General features: G+C 50.7%; 1 protein-coding gene across 2 annotated transcripts in view; it reads right to left on the bottom strand.

Moving 5' to 3' along the window:
* RIPOR3 (RIPOR family member 3) overlaps positions 1-19,424 on the bottom strand; it is a 72,426-nt gene that overhangs the window by 42,039 nt on the left and 10,963 nt on the right. The window contains exon 1 of one of the 2 annotated variants that reach the window (XM_060123932.1): positions 17,378-17,532. The exons of the other annotated variant lie outside the window; for it this stretch is intronic. Coding sequence (XP_059979915.1) covers positions 17,378-17,461 — 84 coding nt within the window. The 5' untranslated portion in view covers positions 17,462-17,532. Of the gene's footprint in view, positions 1-17,377; positions 17,533-19,424 lie in introns of those variants that run through there. 2 annotated transcript variants of the gene reach the window in all.

Here is a 19,424-nt window from a genome sequence, read left to right as displayed (position 1 = left end):
AGGAACCTCGCCAGGCTAAGCAGACACAGCCTCCCTGGGAAGGGAAACTGGAGTCGAAGGACAGGAGACAGAACATGCTGGATTTCGTTCATTCTGGCTTCGGTGAGTCCCTGACTGCAGGGTCTATCATGAGACCGTCTTGGGTTCCTGAGCCCCTAGTTCAGGCCATTTCCAGTCCTGTTTTTCTGGATCCATTTGGTGACCCCCACTCCCCATGACCTTCCAGGAGACCCCCTCAGCTTAAATTAGCCAGATTCCTTTGCACTGGCTCACCACAGACCTCCCCAAAGGCCGCTCTCCCAGCAGCCTTGTGTCAGCAAAACTTTAGGAAAAATGAAAGAATTGGAGAGCATCCAGCATGGAATAAAAGGGAAAAAGACAATTTTTTGTCTTTTTTTTTTTTTCACATACCAAAAACCAGATATTTAATCAGGTAAACAAAACTATTCTAAATATACTTTTATTTTTTGATAAATATTGATTTATAATAATCCTAAGCATTTTTTTAATCTTAAAAAATAACATCCAAAAAAAATAAAAAAATAAAAAATAAATAACATCCAAAAACTTCAAATGAACTATATTTTAGGATCAGCTTGTCTTTATCTTGAAGGTTGGTTTTTAACCACCTTTGCATCCAGGGGTCCATTATCAGAACACGGCATAGGGCTCTGTCCCTTAAGCATGTCCACATCACTGACTGACAGACCTACTTCCAGCCAAACAGGCTCTTTCCCCTGCACTCTCAGTGTGGCTGTTGCCTGCCCCAGGCCTGTGAAACTCCCTAGGACTGTCTTTTCCTCTGGGAGGGTCAGACTTACCTATGATTAGTGATACTTCAAAATGATGGTGTCAAAAGGAAAAACAGAAGTGGCTTTTAATTCTTGAGCTGTTAATACTGCTCAGGAAAATGCTTTCTGAGGGAAATGAACACAGCTTTGCATATTTTGTTCTCCTAAAAATAATAGTGAACAGAATTGTGCTCTTGGTAATCTTACGCAGATTTGAGTTTGCGCCTTGAATTCTTTCCAGTGAATCCAATCACCTTAGGCCTGCAATTTTCTATAGATCTGACAAGCAGATATTCCAATCTCCCAAACTCCTTGGTTTACAATAGTTCTACCTACCCCGTAAAGCCCTACTGGCCTTCTAACAATGATGACTGTTAATTATCACTCATCCTCCTCCAGCTGCAAAGCTGGCTCTTTCCTTTTTAAAATTGCATCCAGCATTTTAGGAGAAGAATGAAATATTTTAAAAAATTAACATATATCAGCAGAAAGCTATCTAGCAATGTTAAGACCCTCGAGAATCCTTGGGGATAGTGTGGGGGGGGCAGGGATTTCCCACTGGGGTCTTGGGCTCTGGTTAATATTAAGGGGAGAGGTACCCCACAAGAAGCCTGGCAGATGTAGGCACCCAGGGGCTGCTGCTCAGGGCACCCACGTGAGTCCTGTGCCTGGCGCATGGAGATGAGGAGCAGCGGTGAGCACCGCTTGACATGTGGCCCTCTGGACAGCGTGGCCCCCTCTCTTTCAGCCAGAGCACCACAGCCTCAGCCAGACGCCCTCCCTGGTCATGGGGTTCTTCCTGCACGCATGCTGTTTTGATTCAGTGCCCCTCAGTCTTTACTCGTTCTCCTGCCTGATGAGGTGAGCTTCACCCAGCCCAGCAGCAGTTCCTGTAAACGCTGGAGCTTCTATGACCCAACGTGGTGAGTTTGCAGGGAAGCGCTCCCCGAGGGCTGGGCTGGCTGGAAAGAGATGCTTCGCCCTTTCCAAGAACGGTAATGAGGTCTGAGGGTTCTGGTGGCAGGCAGGGGTGCTGTGGGCTCCAAGAGCCCTGGGCTGGCTTGGGGTCAGAAGATTTGGGCTCCAGCCCCAGACACGCTAACTAGGTGTCTGTCTCTCTCCTGGGTAAAACGGGGATGATGCTCATACCTCACGGCATCGCTGTTGGGCTCCAACTGGATTACAGATGTAGAGTAAGTCTGGAAACCATGATGCTCTGAGCAAGTGAAAGGAAGTATCACCATTCCTGTGGCCATTACTGTTATTATTATTAGAACTTAAGATCTTCCGTGGCCGGCAGAATATTACGATGACCCCCAGGACCTTTGACCTTGCATGAAATCCTCTCCCCTTTGAGTGTGGATGGAACCCGTGAATATCAGGAGATATGACTCCTGTGAGTAGGTCACCTTTTATGGCAAAAGGGAGATTATCCTGCCCAGGCCTGACCTACTCAGGAGACCCCTGAAACAGGACCGGCTCTTCCAGGCAGAAGAGGTTTAAAGCATGAGAGGGACTCAGTGTGAGAAAGTCTCCGTTGCTGGCTTTGAAGATGGGAGGGGACCACGTGGCCAGGAAATCGGAAGCCTCTAGAAGCTGAAAGTGGCCCCGGCTGACAGCAAGTAAGGAAGCAGGACTTCAGTCCTACAACCACGTGAAGCTGAATGATGCCAACAAGAGTGGTCTTGCAAGTGGATTTGTCTCCACACCCTCCACACAAGAACTCGGTCTACCCAGTATCTTAGACACCAACTTCCGTCCTCCAGAGCTGGGAGCTCATAAATGCGGTTGCACTGAGCTGCTGAGTTTCTGGCAACTTGTTACATAGCAATAGAAAACCAATCTGCCTCCTATGAGGAAGGCCTTAAAGTGGAAGGCTCCTACACCATCTCCTTCCCAGTGTGGCCTGGACAGTAGAGACGAGGTTGGAGACCTGACTGTCCTACTTGCTGGCTGTGTTGGGGTGGCTGCAAGACCTCCCTCACAGCCCAGAACTTCAGTTTGCTCATCTGTGAAATGGGGATGGAAATTAAATGCATGTAAAGCATCAGAGTACGTCATAAGGGCACATAGTAAATGCTTAAGAAACATGAATATTGTACATGATAATGATTAGAAATCAGCTGGTGGCTGACAGCTAACAACAGTGGGCCTGTGGTCGTCAAAGCTCTGCCCCACACTAGGGGCACAGGAATGAGCCCCAACCCGTGTCCTGGGAGTCAGGACCTGAAAGTCACAACTTTGGAAACAGTGGGTGGTATGTGCCCAGCGTTCTTGGCGGGGTGAAGCCCAGGCCTCGAGCTCTGAGCCCCCCTCGGAGTCTGGTGCAGGCCTGGGAGTGCTTCGTTCCTCAAGACCCCCTTTGCTCTGGCTTCCCTGAGGAGGAATTCTGCTGCCTCACTCTGTCCCCCTCCATCTCAGTGAAGCCCAAGGCCAGGGCCTGTTCTCATGAGGAAGAAGCTCGCCCTGGACCCAGGAGGAGAGGTGGGTCCAGTCTCCGAGTTCTGTTCCCAGCACTTGCCCTTACCAGCCCCATCACACCCCAAATTCTCCAAGCTCCAAACCCTGGGGCCCCTCTCTGACTGCCCTTCTCATTCCCTCCCGTCCTCAGAGGAGCTGCTGAAGCCCCTGCACCCCAGCCCCAATTAATCCTCCCGCCTCTGTTCCCACTGACCCCAGTTCCAGCCACAGGAGGCCAGAGTAAGTTTCTAATTAAACGCAACTTGGCTGCTGGGGTTGCCAGTCAAATCCACGATGAGATACCACTTCACACCCACTAGGATGGCCGTAATCAAAGAGATGGACAGTAACAAGTGTTGGTGAAGATGTGGAGAAACTGGAGCCCTCGGGCACCGCTAGTGGGCACGCAGGACAGTGCGGCCGATTAGGAAGATAGCTTGACAGTTCCCCCAAAAGGTGAAACACAGAGTTTCCATATGACCCAGCAATCCCACTCCCAGATATATTTGCAAAGGAATGAAAACACGTGTCCACACAAAGCCTGTCCACAAATGTTCTTAGCAGCATTATTCCTAAGAGCCAAGAAGTGAAAACCCCCCAAACGTTCATCAGCTGTTGAAGAATAAGCAAAATGTATGAAGGTTCACTCGTCCAATGGGATAGTTTTCACCACATAAAGGAATGAAGTACCAACATATGTTACAACATGGATGAATCTAGAAAACATGATGCTGAGTGAAAAAAGCCAGACACAGAAGGTCACATATATGATTCCACTTACACAAAGTGTCCAGACCAGGCAAATCCATAGAGACAAAAGCTGGATTCGTGGTTGCTGGGGGCCGGGAGCAGAGGAGAGCGGGCGTGGCTACTCAGCGGTGCGGGGTTTCTTTTGGGGGCGTTGAAACTGTTCTGGAATCGGATGGTGGCAGTAGCTGCACAACTTTGGGAAAAGGCTGAAAACCACTGAATTGTACACTTTAAAAGGGTGTGTTTTATGGTATATGAATTATATCTGAATTTTTTAAAACAGGTTTAAATAAAAGTGCTGACAGCAGCTTGCTAAGTGCGTGACCCTGCACAGGTGATGTGTCCTGAGCCCGCAACTCCCCGTCTGTGGAACGGGACTGACCACAGTGCTGCCTTGTGGGTCCGCCAAGATCACATAAGAAAACGCAGGAAAGCAGCGCTCGAAGAACGGAACTTGTGTGAGGAGGAGTCTCAAGACTAGTATAAAGCTGGGGTGGCCTCCCAAAGGTCTGCTTCCCCCAGCAGCTCTGCTCCCTTATATACTTGCTGCCTGGCTGACTCTCCTCATCTTTCCACCCCCACTTCCTGGCTTCCCTTGTCCCTCTGCCTGGAATGCCCCGCTTGTCCTCCCTCAGCAGGTCCAGACCTGCCCCTGCCTTCAAGCGTGCCCCCGGCAGCTCCCCCTCTGACCAGCTCTCCCTGACCCATCAGAGCCTTAGGGAATGCCGTCCCCTTCCAGAGGCCCTTAAAGGGAGGTGCTGATCACAGGCTGAGTCACACTGAGAGCTTTCATCTCCTGAGCCAGGCTCTGGGCAACTCGAGGAGAAGGGTCACGTCTGATTTTTTTTTTTTTGGCCACACCGCGAGGCAGGTGGGATCTTAGTTCTCTGACCAGGGATCGAACCCGTGCCCCCTGCATTGGAAGTGTGGTGTCTTAACCACTGGTCTGCCAGGGATGTCCCACGTCTGATTTAAGTGTGTCCCAAATTTCATTCATTATCACCTTTACAATTTCCCCCATATTTGAGTGCCACCTGTATTATAAGTTCCTTAATACTTTTTAAAATCAGCTCACTTTTCAGGGCTTCCCTGGTGGCGCAGTGGTTAAGAATCCGCCTGCCAATGCAGAGAACACGGGTTCGAGCCCTGGTGCGGGAAGATCCCACATGCTGAGGAGCAACTAAGCACATGTGCCACAACTACTGAGCCTGCGCTCTAGAGCCCGTGAGCCACAACTACTGAGCCCTTGTGCCATACCTACTGAAGCCCGCGTGCCTAGAGCCCGTGCTCCGCAGCAAGAGAATCCACCGCAATGAGAAGCCCGCGCACCGCAACAAAGGGTAGCCCCCGGCTCGCTGCAACTAGAGAAAGCCCGCGCGGCAACGAAGACCCAATACAGCCAAAAATAAATAAAATTTAAAAAAATAAATAAAATCAGCTCACTTTTCAAAACATAGATGAAATTAGAAAGATGCTTCTCATAACTGTAAATGAAGAGCCAGTGTCATTGCCCATCAATAATAATATAAACAGTAACTGCAAAATATTCACACTGAACACAAAGCCAAGTTCAAGGGCCAGGAGGCATGCTTGCCTGCTAAGCCTCTGTGCTTCCAAGGGGGAGATTAGTGGGTCTCTGGGAGGCATCAAAGACATATTAACAAGTAGAGACTTTCTCGGCGTAATCGGGACTGAAAGATACTTGAAACGGGACTTGCACGTGATCCGTGAGTCACTGTTATTTAATTTCTGTGCCTCCTGAATCATCTTCCCTCATCTCCCACAAATTGTGGCTTAACACCTCCTTTCCTGGCCCCTCATCTAAGTGGGACCACCTCTGCCCCCCTTTCCCCATCCCGGCTTTACTTTTCTCTTTAGCATTTAATACCATCCGCTATTCTATATGCTACATTTTCCTTGTCTGTCTGTCACCCCAGCTAGAATGCAAGCTCTAAGAGGCAGTTTCCTGCTAATGGCCCAGCATCCTCAGAAGGTGCCTGGCACCTAGGAGGCTTCAGTAAATATCTGCTGGTTGAATGGATGGACGGATGGTTGGATGAATCTTGTACGTCCAGCAACTTTGTACTATCTTACACTAACTTTGTAACAAATCTTACACATAGGAGATGGCCCAATAAACAATTGTTGAGTGAGCAAGTGAATTAATGAATCCATCCATCAATACATTTTTGCCTGGACAGTGAAGCTGTCAGTTTTTAAGATAGCCCAGACTTTTTCATGTGTATATGTTTCCAAAGTCCCTGATTCTAAATTCTTCCTGCAGATTTTCTCCAGGACTAAAGGAATGGAGCCTTTGCCAAGAAAAGTGTTTGAATTCTCAGGCCTCCAGTTTAGATTAAATGTGATGGTTTACCAGGAGAAGAAAGTTGGGGACCCCAAGAAGTTATGGGGGGCTCGAGGAGTGGGGAGAGCATTCCCCAGGGCCAAACCCCTCCTTGCCCCCTTGCCCAGCACCCTCGCACGCTGCCGAGCCAGAGAAGCCCGGCAGACACTCAGGCACACTGCAGTTACTAAGTGATCCTAAGTACATCAAGATGGGTGCATTGAGGCGAGCCACTCGGAGAAGATCTGGAATGAATTGGAGGGTTGTTAAGATCGCCAACTTAAGCCTCTTCTCACAGGAAAACTATTTATTTCACTGAGCTCTGCTTTTTGGAAAGCTGCGCGTGTAACAGTCTACGTCGATCTAGCAGAGTTTTGGCTACTGCTGGTTTTTGTCTCTTCTGTCGTGTGTGTGTGTGTGTGTGTGTGTGTGTGGGTGTGTGTGTGTGTATGTGTATGTGTCCACGATTATTAAGCAATCAGCCAGAAGACACAGCCAGGACACTCTGCTCTACTTTCACCAGAAAAAAAAATGGACACAAACTGAGTTCTTGCCTTGCAAGGGGCAATTGCCTCTCTCCTTCCCTTTCTATCTGATATGCTCTCCCCACACCCCACTCCGGTTTGTGGGAAAAAAGTACAGACAAGCATGAGGAAGAAAGTAAAACTAGCTCACTCCTCCTCTTCCAAGGAGCATGATTATCTTTTAGTGCACCGTGTTCTTTCCATTCCTTTTCTACTCTTCAGAGCCGAGGGGCCTGGGTTGGAATCCCAGCTCTGCCTCTTGCTGACTGTGTGACCCTGAGAGTCACGTCACCACTTGGAACCTCTGTTTCCTCATCTGTAAAATGGAGTAATCATAGCACCCACCTCTTTGGCTTGCGGGGAGGAGTAAACAAGAAAGTACGTAAAGAACTTAGCAGAGTTTCCAGCACATAGTAAATGCTCAATAAATGGTACCTATCCTTACAGGATCAATATATACAATATTTATACCTTCTTTTTCATGAAATAGTATAGCATGTACATCTTCTCATTTCACTATTCTCATCAGCATGTTTAATGACTACAAAATAGTTCATTGCAGGACTACACCAGCAATATTTTTTTTCACTATTCTCTACGAACAGAAATAGAGGATGCTTCCACAATATCACAAAGATTGCTGTGACAAACTTCTCCAGTGTCAAATCTTGGTCTGCAATTGAAGTTCTTTGGGATGAATTCTCAGAAGTGTAATTATTGGGTCAAATGGTATGCACACTTCTGAGAACCTCAATATATCAGATTTAGCCCTGCAAGTTGTTTCCAGAAAGATTTCCCACGGATGTGTATGACACAATCCGTCTCACCCTGTCCCAGCTGCACTGAGGATTATTACCTTTTAGTTGTTGCTAATTTGACAAGCAAAAATGTCACCTCCTTCTTTAATTTGCATTTTTTTAAATTTTGCCCACTATTTTTCTAATACTGATTTTATCAGCTACAAGATGCTGAATGCTTACTATATGCCACACGTGGGCTAAGGGCTCTCCATAAAATATCAATATCTTAATCAAACTCTGGATAAGAAGTGGAAGCCGGGGCTTGAACAGATATTTGTACACCTGTGTTCATAGTAGCATTTATTCACAATCACCAAAAGGTGGAAGCAAGCCAAGTGTCCATTGACAGATAAATGGATAAACAAAAGTGTGGCCTGTCCGTATAATAGAATATTCTTCAGCTTGAAAAAGGAAAGAAATTCTGACACAGGCTACACAATGGATGACCCTTGAAGACATTATGCTGAGTGAAATAAACCAGTCACAAAAGGACAAGTATTGTCCGATTCCACTTACATGAGGTTCCTAAAGTAATCAGATTCATAGAGACAGAAATTAAAATGGTGGCTACCATGGGCTGGTGCAGGGGGAATGAGAAGTTATTGATTAATGGGTAGAGGGTTTCAGTTGGGGAAGATGAAACAGTTCTGAAGATGAATGGTGGTGATGATTGAACACAACAGTGTGAAGGTATGTGATCCCACAGAACAATACACTTAAAAATGATCAAAGTGGGGCTTCCCCGGTGGCGCGGTGGTTGAGAGTCTGCCTGCCGATGCAGGGGACACGGGTTCATGCCCCGGTCCGGGAAGATCCCACATGCTGTGGAGTGGCTAGGCCCGCGAGCCATGGCCACTGAGCCTGCGCGTCCGGAGCCTGTGCTCCGCAACGGGAGAGGCCACAACAGTGAGAGGCCCACGTACCCCCCAAAAAAAAAAATCAAAATGGTAGATTTTGTGTTATATATATTTTACCACGCAAAAATATCTTTCTTTTTTTTAAAATAAATTTATTTATTTATGGCTCTGTTGGGTTTTTGTTGCTGCGTGCGGGCTTTCTCTAGTTGCAGCGAGCAGGGGCTACTCTTTGTTGCGGTGTGTGGGCTTCTCATTGTCGTGGCTTCCCTTGCTGCGGAGCACGGGCTCTAGGCTCGCGGGCTTCAGTAGTTGTGGCACGTGGGCTCAGTAGTTGTGGCTCACAGGCTCTAGAGCGCAGGCTCAGTAGTTGTGGCACATGGGCTTAGCTGCTCCGCGGCATGTGGGATCTTCCCGAACCAGGGCTTGAACCCGTGTCCCCTGCATTGGCAGGCAGATTCTTAACCACTGCGCCACCAGGGAAGTCCCACACAAAAATATCTTAATCAATTTTTGTAACATCTTGTGAGGTAGATGCTATTATTACCCTCCCCCCTTTAAAAGATGATGAAACTAAGGATCAGGTGATGAAACACGTTCCCAGAGTCACACAGCTTATGAAGTAGTAAAGACAGGCTTTCGATGCCAGGTCGTGCCCTTAAAGACCATGTTATCATACAAGAATTCTGTAGACACATAATCAGAGGGAAAAATTCAACCAAACTCAAGGTAGCAGGTGGAGTTAGCAGGCACCCAGTGCCAGATGGAGCTGTTGGCCCTCAGGGTGCAGAGTTCAGTTCTAAATTTATTCTCTGACCTTCTTGTGGGTTCTAAATTTGGCCAAACAAGTTCTTCCAGCCTAATCGATGATGTGAGTACATTGTTTTGAAGATCAAACCTTTTTCCTGGTATGAAAGTATAAAATAATGCAGGGTTTGTTTGAAGAAGCAGCCCAGTTGCCTGTCAACAGCCAACCGAGGATAATCCTGGGCTTGCTGACGATGGACACACGTGGCGACTGACAGATTTCTCAGGAACAGTGATTAACACTATTTCCTGAACCAAGTCTGAAATTCTCCTCCTGAACGAACCAGAAACAGAGCCTCAAGAAAAAGCTTGGGAAAAAAATTCTAACCAGAACCGATCTTAAACTTTTCCTAATATTACTAATTAAGAACAAAAGAGGACTCCAGATCATCTTCAGGCCAGGGAGAAATTGCAGAGTCTTCAGAGACTCATGGGACTCAGCGTGTGGGTCCCCACTTCTCTGGGAAGGTGTCAGGGTGGTTGACTGGTCCAAGACCCCTTCTCAGACATCTTGCCTCCACCGGGTTGGAACAACCATGTGACCTTCGTGGTCTGGCCACTGATGACTGAATAAGTGTTGGAAACTGGACCCAGGAGAGACCATCCACTCACTGGCCAGAAACATACAACTTCTGGTGCTTGGCCTGAAAGGATGAGCCTGGACATCTGATTCCCTCCCTCAGTAATACAAATGAAGAGACGTGGAAGGACATGTTGGTGCAGATACTTGAGCTGAAGGGTCATGGATATTTGGAGCTGGAATGGCCATTCCGGGAGCACGCACACACAGATGTGTGTGGAAGAGGGACAGGTGCCGTGGCAGTCTGGATCCCCGTGACAATGTCGAGTGGCTGGATCAAGCTTCACCTAAAACCTATGCTACCGCTGGACTTTTCCATACATGACCCAACAAATCTTTCTTCAAATGAGTTTTATTAGATTTTCTGGAGTTTGGTGTTTGTTTTGTTTTGTATAATCAAAAGGAACATGTCTGTAACGTCCAAGTCATCCCCTTCTTACCTAGAATAGTTACAGTAGATTTATGATCCAGAGAACCCAAACACACCACGCCGAAGCAGGCAGAAGCCCTTTGAGACAGTTAGGATTCAAAGCTGTGTCCCTGAATGTCCCTAATGACAAGCTCCCCTCTTCTGGTCTGTAGCACTTGGAGGAGGGGCAAGGAGGCGAGGAGGGTTTTGCTGCAGGAACACGCTGTCCTCACGACGACCCCTTCTCAGCTTCAGAACTGCTGTTATCACAATCTCTCTGAAGGTCCTGGACAAAGGGTGAAGCCCGGAACTCCTGAAGCTGAAGGGCAGGTCGGGGGCCTGGGAGAGAAGGGGGAGAAATATGTCTTCCATTTCCCCTGGCCCCCGCAGAATAGCTGTTGTCCACAGCGAGTTTAGCTGACAACGGGGACAAATAGTAGTCACTCAGCAGACAGGGCCCCAGCGCTCAGGGCGCTCCTGGGGCTGAACCCAGTCTCATCCAGGCAGAGCGGCTCGGCGGTCAGTGGTAGTTCTGGGATGCGAATCTGCATCTGATGGATGGCACCCTTCCCAAAACGCTGCAGTGAAGCTCTGCTGACTTCGGGCCTTTGGCTGTGGCCACATCTGCCCTCGCATTTCCCTTCCAGCTGGTTCCACAATCAGCAGCCCCTCCAGAGGCTCCGAGGAGCTGACTGCTGATGCGAAAAGGATTAGCTGCAAACTGGACTCTCCCTCCAGCCTCTGCCAGACCCACCGGAGGTGTGGGTGTGTGCAGCCTACCTGGGAGCCTCTGCTTTTGTCATCAGTCAGGCTGCCTTGATTAGGGCCAGACCCCGCTGAGGACGGGGAAAGCCAAAACGTATTAAAAGTAAATTTCCAAAGGAAATAAAGAAGCAATAATAATTGGCCACATCTGTGAAATCGGGTGCTTTTTAAGTGCCGGGTCCCTGGCCTGGGTTTGAGCTCAGGTGGTGGCCATCATAGGCGCTGCCGTCATCACTGCCGTCCCCCCCACCCCACCCCGGGGGATCTGTTGTAGGTGGCGAGGCACAGCACCCTCAGGTGCTTCTCCATCCGGGCCCCCCCAGCACCCTCTTTTGGGTGCTCCATCACTGCCCTGCCACAGTTTGGTTCCTATTATTTCCCATGGGCCCCCAGGGGCGTTGGCTCAACTGGGACCCCGATGGAGATTCAAGTCCTGGCCCCCACTGCTCATGGCCGTGCAACTTGGGGGAAGTCAGTTCTCCTTCCTGAGCCTCAGTTTTCTCACCTGTACAATGGGGGGCTTGTTCTAGATCCGAAGTTTTCAAACCGACTGCACCTTTCTGTGGGCCACAAGCTTAATGTCACGACTGGCATTTAGTTACATTACTCAGCCTCCCCGGTGACGTTTCCCCAAGGGCACACCTGTGCTTTCTGGGAACGAGCGCGTGCTTCTCTGAGCCCACCAGCACCCTGCACACTGCTGCTGGGGGCAACGGGCCTAATGGCTCTCCAGCGGCTCACACATTCCGTTCTGCTCCTCTTCACCACGTCTGCCAGTCCAGGGCGTGTGGCTCGGTCAGAACCAGGGTCAGGCAGGCCTGACCAGGAGCCCGGCTCTGCCCTCACTCAAGGGTGGCCATGGGCAGGGTGGCCACAGGCAGCGCGGCTCCCTCTCTCTAAGCCTCTGGTTCAGTGTCTGTTCATAAGGAAAATCTCCACTGCCTCCTCCAGGTTGTCATGTGAATTTGAGTTAAGATAATGCAGGCAAAGCTCTTAGCTTAGTGAGAGGCACACGGCGAGCCCAATGTCAGTCCACACAAATTACTGACTAAGTTCATATCCCATACATCACTATAGGCTCCTTGAGGTCAGGACCTGCCTTCCGTACCTCCCTACGGCCCAATAATCAGCTGGTTGTTTGACACGTATTTTCTTGCTGCGATTGGGTGAGGCTGAGCCGGGAGAATAATAGCTATGTCAGGACTTACTCTCCACCTTCTGGCTTCTTAGCCATTTCTCCTTCCCTCTAAGACAACCCTGATCCCGTCCCCAGGAGGGAATAATTTCAGCATCACCTCCCATTGAGAACGCGTGTCTAGTAGAGCACGTTCCCGGGTTTTATTATACGTAAGGTAGGGCACCAAAAGCCCGTTGAGATCTCTGTGGATGGACAAGTGGTTTGACTGGTGGGCTCCCCACCGATCGTCCTGCCCACCGAGCTGCACTCAGCTCCAGGGGATAATCTCAGCAAGAACTGGGTCAGTGGCCGAGCTTTCTGGCTTTCCTCTGACCTCAAGTCTATCTCTTTACCACGTGCCGCAGCTGTCTGCAGTGGAAATCTCCACTGAGGGACAGACCTCCTCTCAGTGCTCAATCAGGCAGAATCCCACAGGAAAGGAGGCTGGCCAGAGTCAGGAGGGTTCGGTCCCTGAGTTCCTGCGTGATGCTGGGCAAATCACAACTCTCAGATCTTTGGTTTCCTTTTCTCCATCCGCTTAGGAGAGAAACTGCAAATCATTTCGGCTCCTGCTCTAACACCAGCTGGTGGACACGGGTTGCTTCCAAAGCGATATTGAGACAGAGTCTGAGGCTCACTGGGAAAGGGTGCTGTGATCCATTAGCAATGTCTGTGGTCCATTAGCAATGTCTGCCAGGAATGGAAGGAGGGAAGAATAGTGTTTTGGTGGCACGCATACTGGCCTCCCCAACCCAGATGCTTTATAAGGTTCCTCAGAGCTGAGAACAGTTCAGATTCTTAAGATCTCATTGGATCAGACAGAACTTAAGAAGATCTCTCTGTTGATCTGACTTTGCTTCTAAAAGCACCACAGGTTTCTCATGACGAATGATCCCTTACGACTTTTCAGTGCACACCACTGAGACTCATTCAGACCACCACATCCTTGCAGCTACCGTGACGGGTTCAGGCAAGGAAATCTCCTCCAGTGCAGGTCACTGGAAATCAGCGCTAAGATCCCCCACCCCTACCACCCCACCGGATCCAGCCATACCTGAAGCTACACCCAATCCTAGACTTTTAAATTATGTAAGCCAATACATTCTCTTTTCGGCTTGAGCCAGTATGAATTGGGGTTTTGTCACATGTCACTCAAAGAGTCTTAATGTACAGATTCTTCTTTTTTCCCAGGCAGACCCCAGAATGGGGACCAAAGTGGGTTTAGCTAATATGACAGTGGGAACAGTTCGGGGGTTGTTTTTGTTTTTTCTCTTTGATCCAGTCAAGACAAGAGGCCTAGAATGCAGACACAGGACACCAATTTCTTCAGATGGAGGTGCCTGGAAGACCCTTCCTGAGGGGTTTCTGTGATAAGAGGACATCCACTTTGGATAAGTAGAGTCAAAAAGGAGGCAAATTGTCTGGCATATATCCTTTTATTCCCCCCCAAAGTTTTCAGGACTGCTGTCTCCTTAGCTTCCTGGGACACTGAGTCTAGCTTGGTTGACTTTATTTTAAAACATCAGCATAAATCACACATACCCTTGGGAGGGAACGTTAACCATCAACCAGCAGTTAATGTCCCTTCACCCCCTTCTCCTCCGGTTAAATGGACTGGAATCTCCACCCCATCTCCAGAGGGCCCTTCCCTGCCTTGTCCTAGAACATTCCAAAATTGGGTTTCTGCTTTAAGTTCTTGACATATCATATCCTCCCTGCAGCTCGGCTCACTGGCCTGGCTCCCTCAGGCATTTCTGGAGTCCAGCTCTTGAAGTTTTTTCCTGGGGCAAATTCTTTTCTCCCCCACCCCACCCCCTATGCAGAGACCTGACGGGCACAGTAGCCGTGGGAGGATAGCAAAGGCTTCGGGGCCAGGCAGACCTGGGGACAAATCTTAGCATGCCACGTTCTCACTGTGTCATCACGGACAAGTTGCTTAATCTCTCTGAGTCTCAGTTTTCCTTTCTGTAAAATGGGGATAATAATACTACTCACTGTGTCTGTCTCTGAGAATTCGATGTTATAATGCTTGCCCAATGGATGACATAGTAAATGGCAGAGTATTAGTATTTATATCATTCTCATTTAGATCGGCTTAGGTGGGGGCAGGAAGGAAGGAGGATGGAGAAGAGAGAAAGAGGAAAGTGTTTGGGAGCCCTCAGAACTTCCACATCATTCTACCCTGGGTGGTCCTGACCTGTTCTCCCCGGCCGCCCTGGTTTCAGCATCCCAGGTCACCCCCTGGAGAACTGTCGGCTCTACCCTTTCAGAGGTGACAGACTGACCTCTTTGCTCCCAGGTAGGGAGACTGAGGCTGGGCCTCTGCCAGGTCGTAGGGTTTGTTGACAGAACTGAAGCTGTGACGTGGTGGCTCTGACCACCCGGGCTCTGGTGCTTCGTCACAGCCGCCCTGAATGGGCTCAGACAGTCATTACACACCCGCATTGCCGTGTGTTTCTCCTTCAGCGCGTTTGTCACAACTGTGACTGATTAAGTGTGTGATCATTTCCGTAACAGGTAATCATTTGAAAAATACTACTGCGCTTTAGTCTCTGCCTTTGTGGGGAAACAGCCCTTCCCCTCCTGGTCTTCAGATATCCACCTGCCCGGTGAAGATGTAGATTTGTACAGAGGAGTAAAGAGCAGGACCATGGCTAGACTCAGTTCCTCATAATCTAAATAGATTTTGCCACGAGACAGTAGCCTTAAAAGCCTCCACTGTGAGAAAACATTTTTTTTAAGTCCCTTAGCTCCCAATGAGCATAGCAATTTCCCAAATCACTGAGAGAGTAGAGAAGGTCTCCCTTCACCTGTGACCCTGGGCTTGCTAACTATGGCCGAAGGAGAGTACATAGAGGAAGCAAGGACACCTCTGCTCCTCTCAGCTTCAGCCCAGAGAGGACAGGAGATGGAGGAGACCAATGGTGAAAAGCATGGGCTTAAGGGCCCCTGGGTCCACATCCCAGCTCTGCCTTACTTACTAGCTCTGTGACCATGGGCAAGTCATTTCACTTCTCTGTGCCTCAGTCTCCTCATCTGTAAAATGGGACTAAGAGTACTTCCGCACAGAGTTGTTGTATTAAATGCCTCTCACTGTTGTGGCCTCTCCCGTTGCGGAGCACAGGCTCCGGACGTGCAGGCTCAGCAGCCATGGCTCACGGGCCCAGCCGCTCCACGGCATGTGGGATCTTCCCGGACCGGGGCACGAACCCGTGTCCCCTGCATCGGCAGGCGGACTCTCAACCAATGCACCACCAGGGAAGCCCTATTGGTGTTTTTATACAAGCAGGGTCAGCTCCAAAGGCAGGGGTTTGTACTGATCCTCTGGAGGCTCAAGGAATAAGCTGCACTGATACCACCACCCACCAGCTAGGGATGGGGAACCCGGAGATGCAGCAGGTTGAAGAGAAAGAAGCCCCGTGGTCCACTTTCTCTGGCTACACGGGGTCCCCCCATAGCCAGGATGGGACTCAACACGTCCCTACTCAAGTGGGGGACATGCTGTTGGGGGAGGGGCTGAGTGACCACAGCAGAGGCAGGCGGTGGACTGCCTGGGCAGGGGGCCAGATGAAGTGGTGATGGGAGGTCTGAGCCAAGGTAGAGACAAGCCAGCCAGGCAGGGCTCCAAGCCCAGAGCATGAGTTCTTCCAGCCACCAGCTTTAGCCACAGATGCCAGAAAGGCAAGCAGTGATCCAGGCATCAGACGTGGCTGGAGACCCCGTCTTCTCCCCTCCATGGGGAACCTCGTCATCTGCATCCCTCCCAGACACACAGACTCAGATGGCACTTAGAGAGGGGGCTGAGGGGGGAGCAGAAGGGAATCTGAGACTGGGCATTACCTAAAGGCCTGAAGTCCTGGATCAGATTAAATCTACCAGATTAGACTAAATCTAGCATTTTTCCTTGTTGCCCTAGAACTGGGGTTTGTGAGAAATCTCAGATCAGTTACAGGAAATAAAGAGAGTTTTCTCTGCATACACATGTGACAGTGTGAGGAAATGTGCAGCCACCCAATGTAAGTCCCCAGGATGGACACTCCTGTGGGTAGGAACCGCAGCTATCCTGTCCAGCACTGTGTCTGAAACATAGTACATGCTCAGGAAATGTCCACTGAATATGTGAATGGCGACTCAGTTCTGACTCGGAGTGGTAACAGACAGGTGGCCAATCTCTAGGCCTGGGGAAGAAAGAACTCTTTTCTCAGCTTCCTTTGGGGGGCGGAGGGACAGGGGGGCAGGCTTTGGAGTCAGACCCAACTGGGTTCAAACTCTGGCTTGGCCCTGGTGGTGGACAGATTCCAAAGCAGCCCCCAGCCACCCACCCCTGCTGGCAGCCACCCTGTCCTCTTAAGTATGAGTTGGCCCAGTGACTAGCTTCTAATGAATGGATATGGCAAAAGTGATGGGGTGGATATCATCTCCAAGACGAGGTTATAAAAGACAGTGACACACACACACACACACACACACACACACACTTTGACAGAGCAAGCTGACGTGCTGGAGAGGCCCACGTGGCTAGGAACTGAGGGCCTCCCACCAACAGCCGTGGAGAAACTGCATCCTGCCTGCACTGCTGAGAGAATTTGGAAATGGATCCTGCCCCAGTTGGACCTTGAGGTGACTGGAGCCCCCTGATCCCTTGATCGCAGCCCATGAGAGGCCCTGAAGCAGAGGATCCAGCCGAGCCAGGCCTGGACCCCTAACCTGCAGAAACTTTGAGATTTTAAACACAGGCTATTTTAAGCCATTACGTTTTGGGATCATGTGTTAACGCAGCTACAGATAATACAGCCCCTCGTTACCTCTGTGCCCGGGAACCAATTACTCAAACTTTATGTGTTCCCTCATCTAAAAATGTGCATCATGATAACTGCTCGTATTATTGCTCCTATAACCTCCTCACCTTATAGCTTCATCGTGAGGGCTAAGAACATGGATGAACGAATGAATGGGTGGGACCCCTGGCTGAGCATTGAAAAGATCACAGAATCGGGGAATGAAGCCCAAGCGTAGGTTGGAATGAAGCTGTGACGAGCCCTCACTGAGCAGCTGTCACAAGGTCAGCGCCCCACTGTCCCCTGGGGAGAGGTCCTCCACCGCAGAGAAGCCTTACCTCCATCCTCGCTTTGCCGACCGGGGCCTCCTGGGCTTCCAGAGGACTGTGCTCACAGCTGCCTACCACCGGGGCGCCCAGCATCCCGTGGCCTCCCCCATACCCCGACGCTGGGTTCTGCTGTCCCTTCTTCACGGATTATGTTCCCCACGGGGCTGCTGTTACCCAAAAGCCGGCCAGGCTTGGCGCCGTGGAGATAAACAAGCCGAGAGCCACGGCATCTGAGAACTCCAGAAACTGGCCTTTGCGGGGAAGCCGCAGCCAGCGGGCGCAAGTGTCACAGCCTGGCCGTGGCCCCCGAGCAGTCAGACCTGGCGGTGGCAGGACAAAGGGGAAGGGGTCAGGCCTTCGCCTTCACACGGCAACAGATGCCTGACTCCAGATCGGGAGAACAGACTTTCAGGCCAGATGCAGCTCACAGGGCCCGATGACTACGGTGTCTAGCGCTCCCCACCCCAGGCCTACGTGATCCCCGCCCCTGAGCTGGATCCGCCGTGCGGCTCACCCCAGCCCCCCGGCCCCACAGAGACGCGTGTCCGTCCCTTCCTCTCATCCAGGGTTGGAGCCCCCTGAGCAGAGGGCCCCAGGGGCCACATGGCCGTTGTCTGCCCTGCTGTTGCTCTGAAGACGGGAATGTGAGTCAGACCTTTGATGTCCACAGGCATGGAAACAGGCTGGCGGCCCATGGGCGACTCAGCTGTGGCAGGTAGTGGTTTTGGGGTAACCCCAGCCCTCCTCCTGGGTCCAGTTGATCCCACAGCTTCTTGGATGCCGGGCACATGGGCTGCCCAAGCTGGGTGACGACCACTTCGGTACTGGGCTCCCAATTGCCCCGAGGAAGCAGAAGGCTCCCGCCCAGCGGGCAGCGGGTGAGTTAGGAGCCTGGCCCCGGGGCCACAGCCGGAAGCCGGTGCGCTGCTAGCCTCGGCTCTTCTCCATACGCGGCCAGCCCCCCACCGGATCGCCGTCCTGACAACGATGGTTGGCGTTAATAAGAACTTGCTCTATGCCGTTAGCTCAGGACATCCCCGCAAGCCCCCAAGGGAGGTCTGTTACAACCCCTATCTTACATTCTGACCATTCTAATCAGAGGGTTAGGTGGGTTAAATCAAACCCAACTCTGAAACATCATGGCCTACTCATCATTCTCCCACATAGGGCTGTCTAAGGGGCTAGACGCAGAGGAATCGGGATTGGAACCCAGGTAGTCTGGCTTTGAGGCAGTGCTCTCTGCCATGTGTCTGTCCAGCCCCTACCTACTCGCCAGGCCCATCAACCGCCCACACAATGTGCTGCGGGCTGGCTTTGTCCTGCGGGGACTCCTGACCTCCCCAGGGTCTCCAACCCACTCACTCTCTCCACTCTGACAGAGCAACTATTTCCTGGCCCCAAAGCCCCAGTTGTTGGAAATAACAAGTTTTCTTTCCTGACCCCTAATTGCACACGTCTCCCATTAGCCAAAGCAAGTTCTTTCCACGGCGGCGTGATAAAAAGTGAACTGTGGAGCGTCATCTGGCCGCGCGCTCATTCGTCTCTGTCGGAGCCCCATCCCAGCCCCACCAGGCCCTACTCTCCCCTCGCCGATGCCACCATCAAAGAAACAGCCCCACCAATGCTGCAAGGCCGTGACCCGGCCCGAGAAGTCGGGGCTTGTAGACCTGCCAGAGTGAATCACTTTGCGAGCGTTTAATAGCATTGTCTTGATGATGAATAAACCACACCTTAATGGACCATTTTTCAATTTGTAGCCCCCAGTCAAGACTCCTAAAATGTCCCCAGATGTGAGGGATGACGTGGCACGCCAGCTTCCTACCCGCAGGAGACCCGGGCACCGGCCACCGGAGGCAGAGCACAACCTCAGTTTCCCACGATAAAGACAAGATTCCTCCCCTGTCCCTTTAGAGCCTCTCTTGGGGGGATGTTTCTGGAGAGAGGTGCGGGCCGGGAGCGAGCCTATCTCAGATACTGGGATTCTGGGAAGGAAAGTATGGCAACCCCAAGCTCTCGGGGGGAGATTGGAACGTCTCGAAATCTTGCCAGCTTTGGA

Source organism: Lagenorhynchus albirostris, chromosome 15, assembly GCF_949774975.1.
Source record: "Lagenorhynchus albirostris chromosome 15, mLagAlb1.1, whole genome shotgun sequence".
Classification (NCBI taxonomy): Eukaryota; Metazoa; Chordata; class Mammalia; order Artiodactyla; family Delphinidae; genus Lagenorhynchus; species Lagenorhynchus albirostris.
This window is presented reverse-complemented; position numbering and strand designations above follow the sequence as displayed.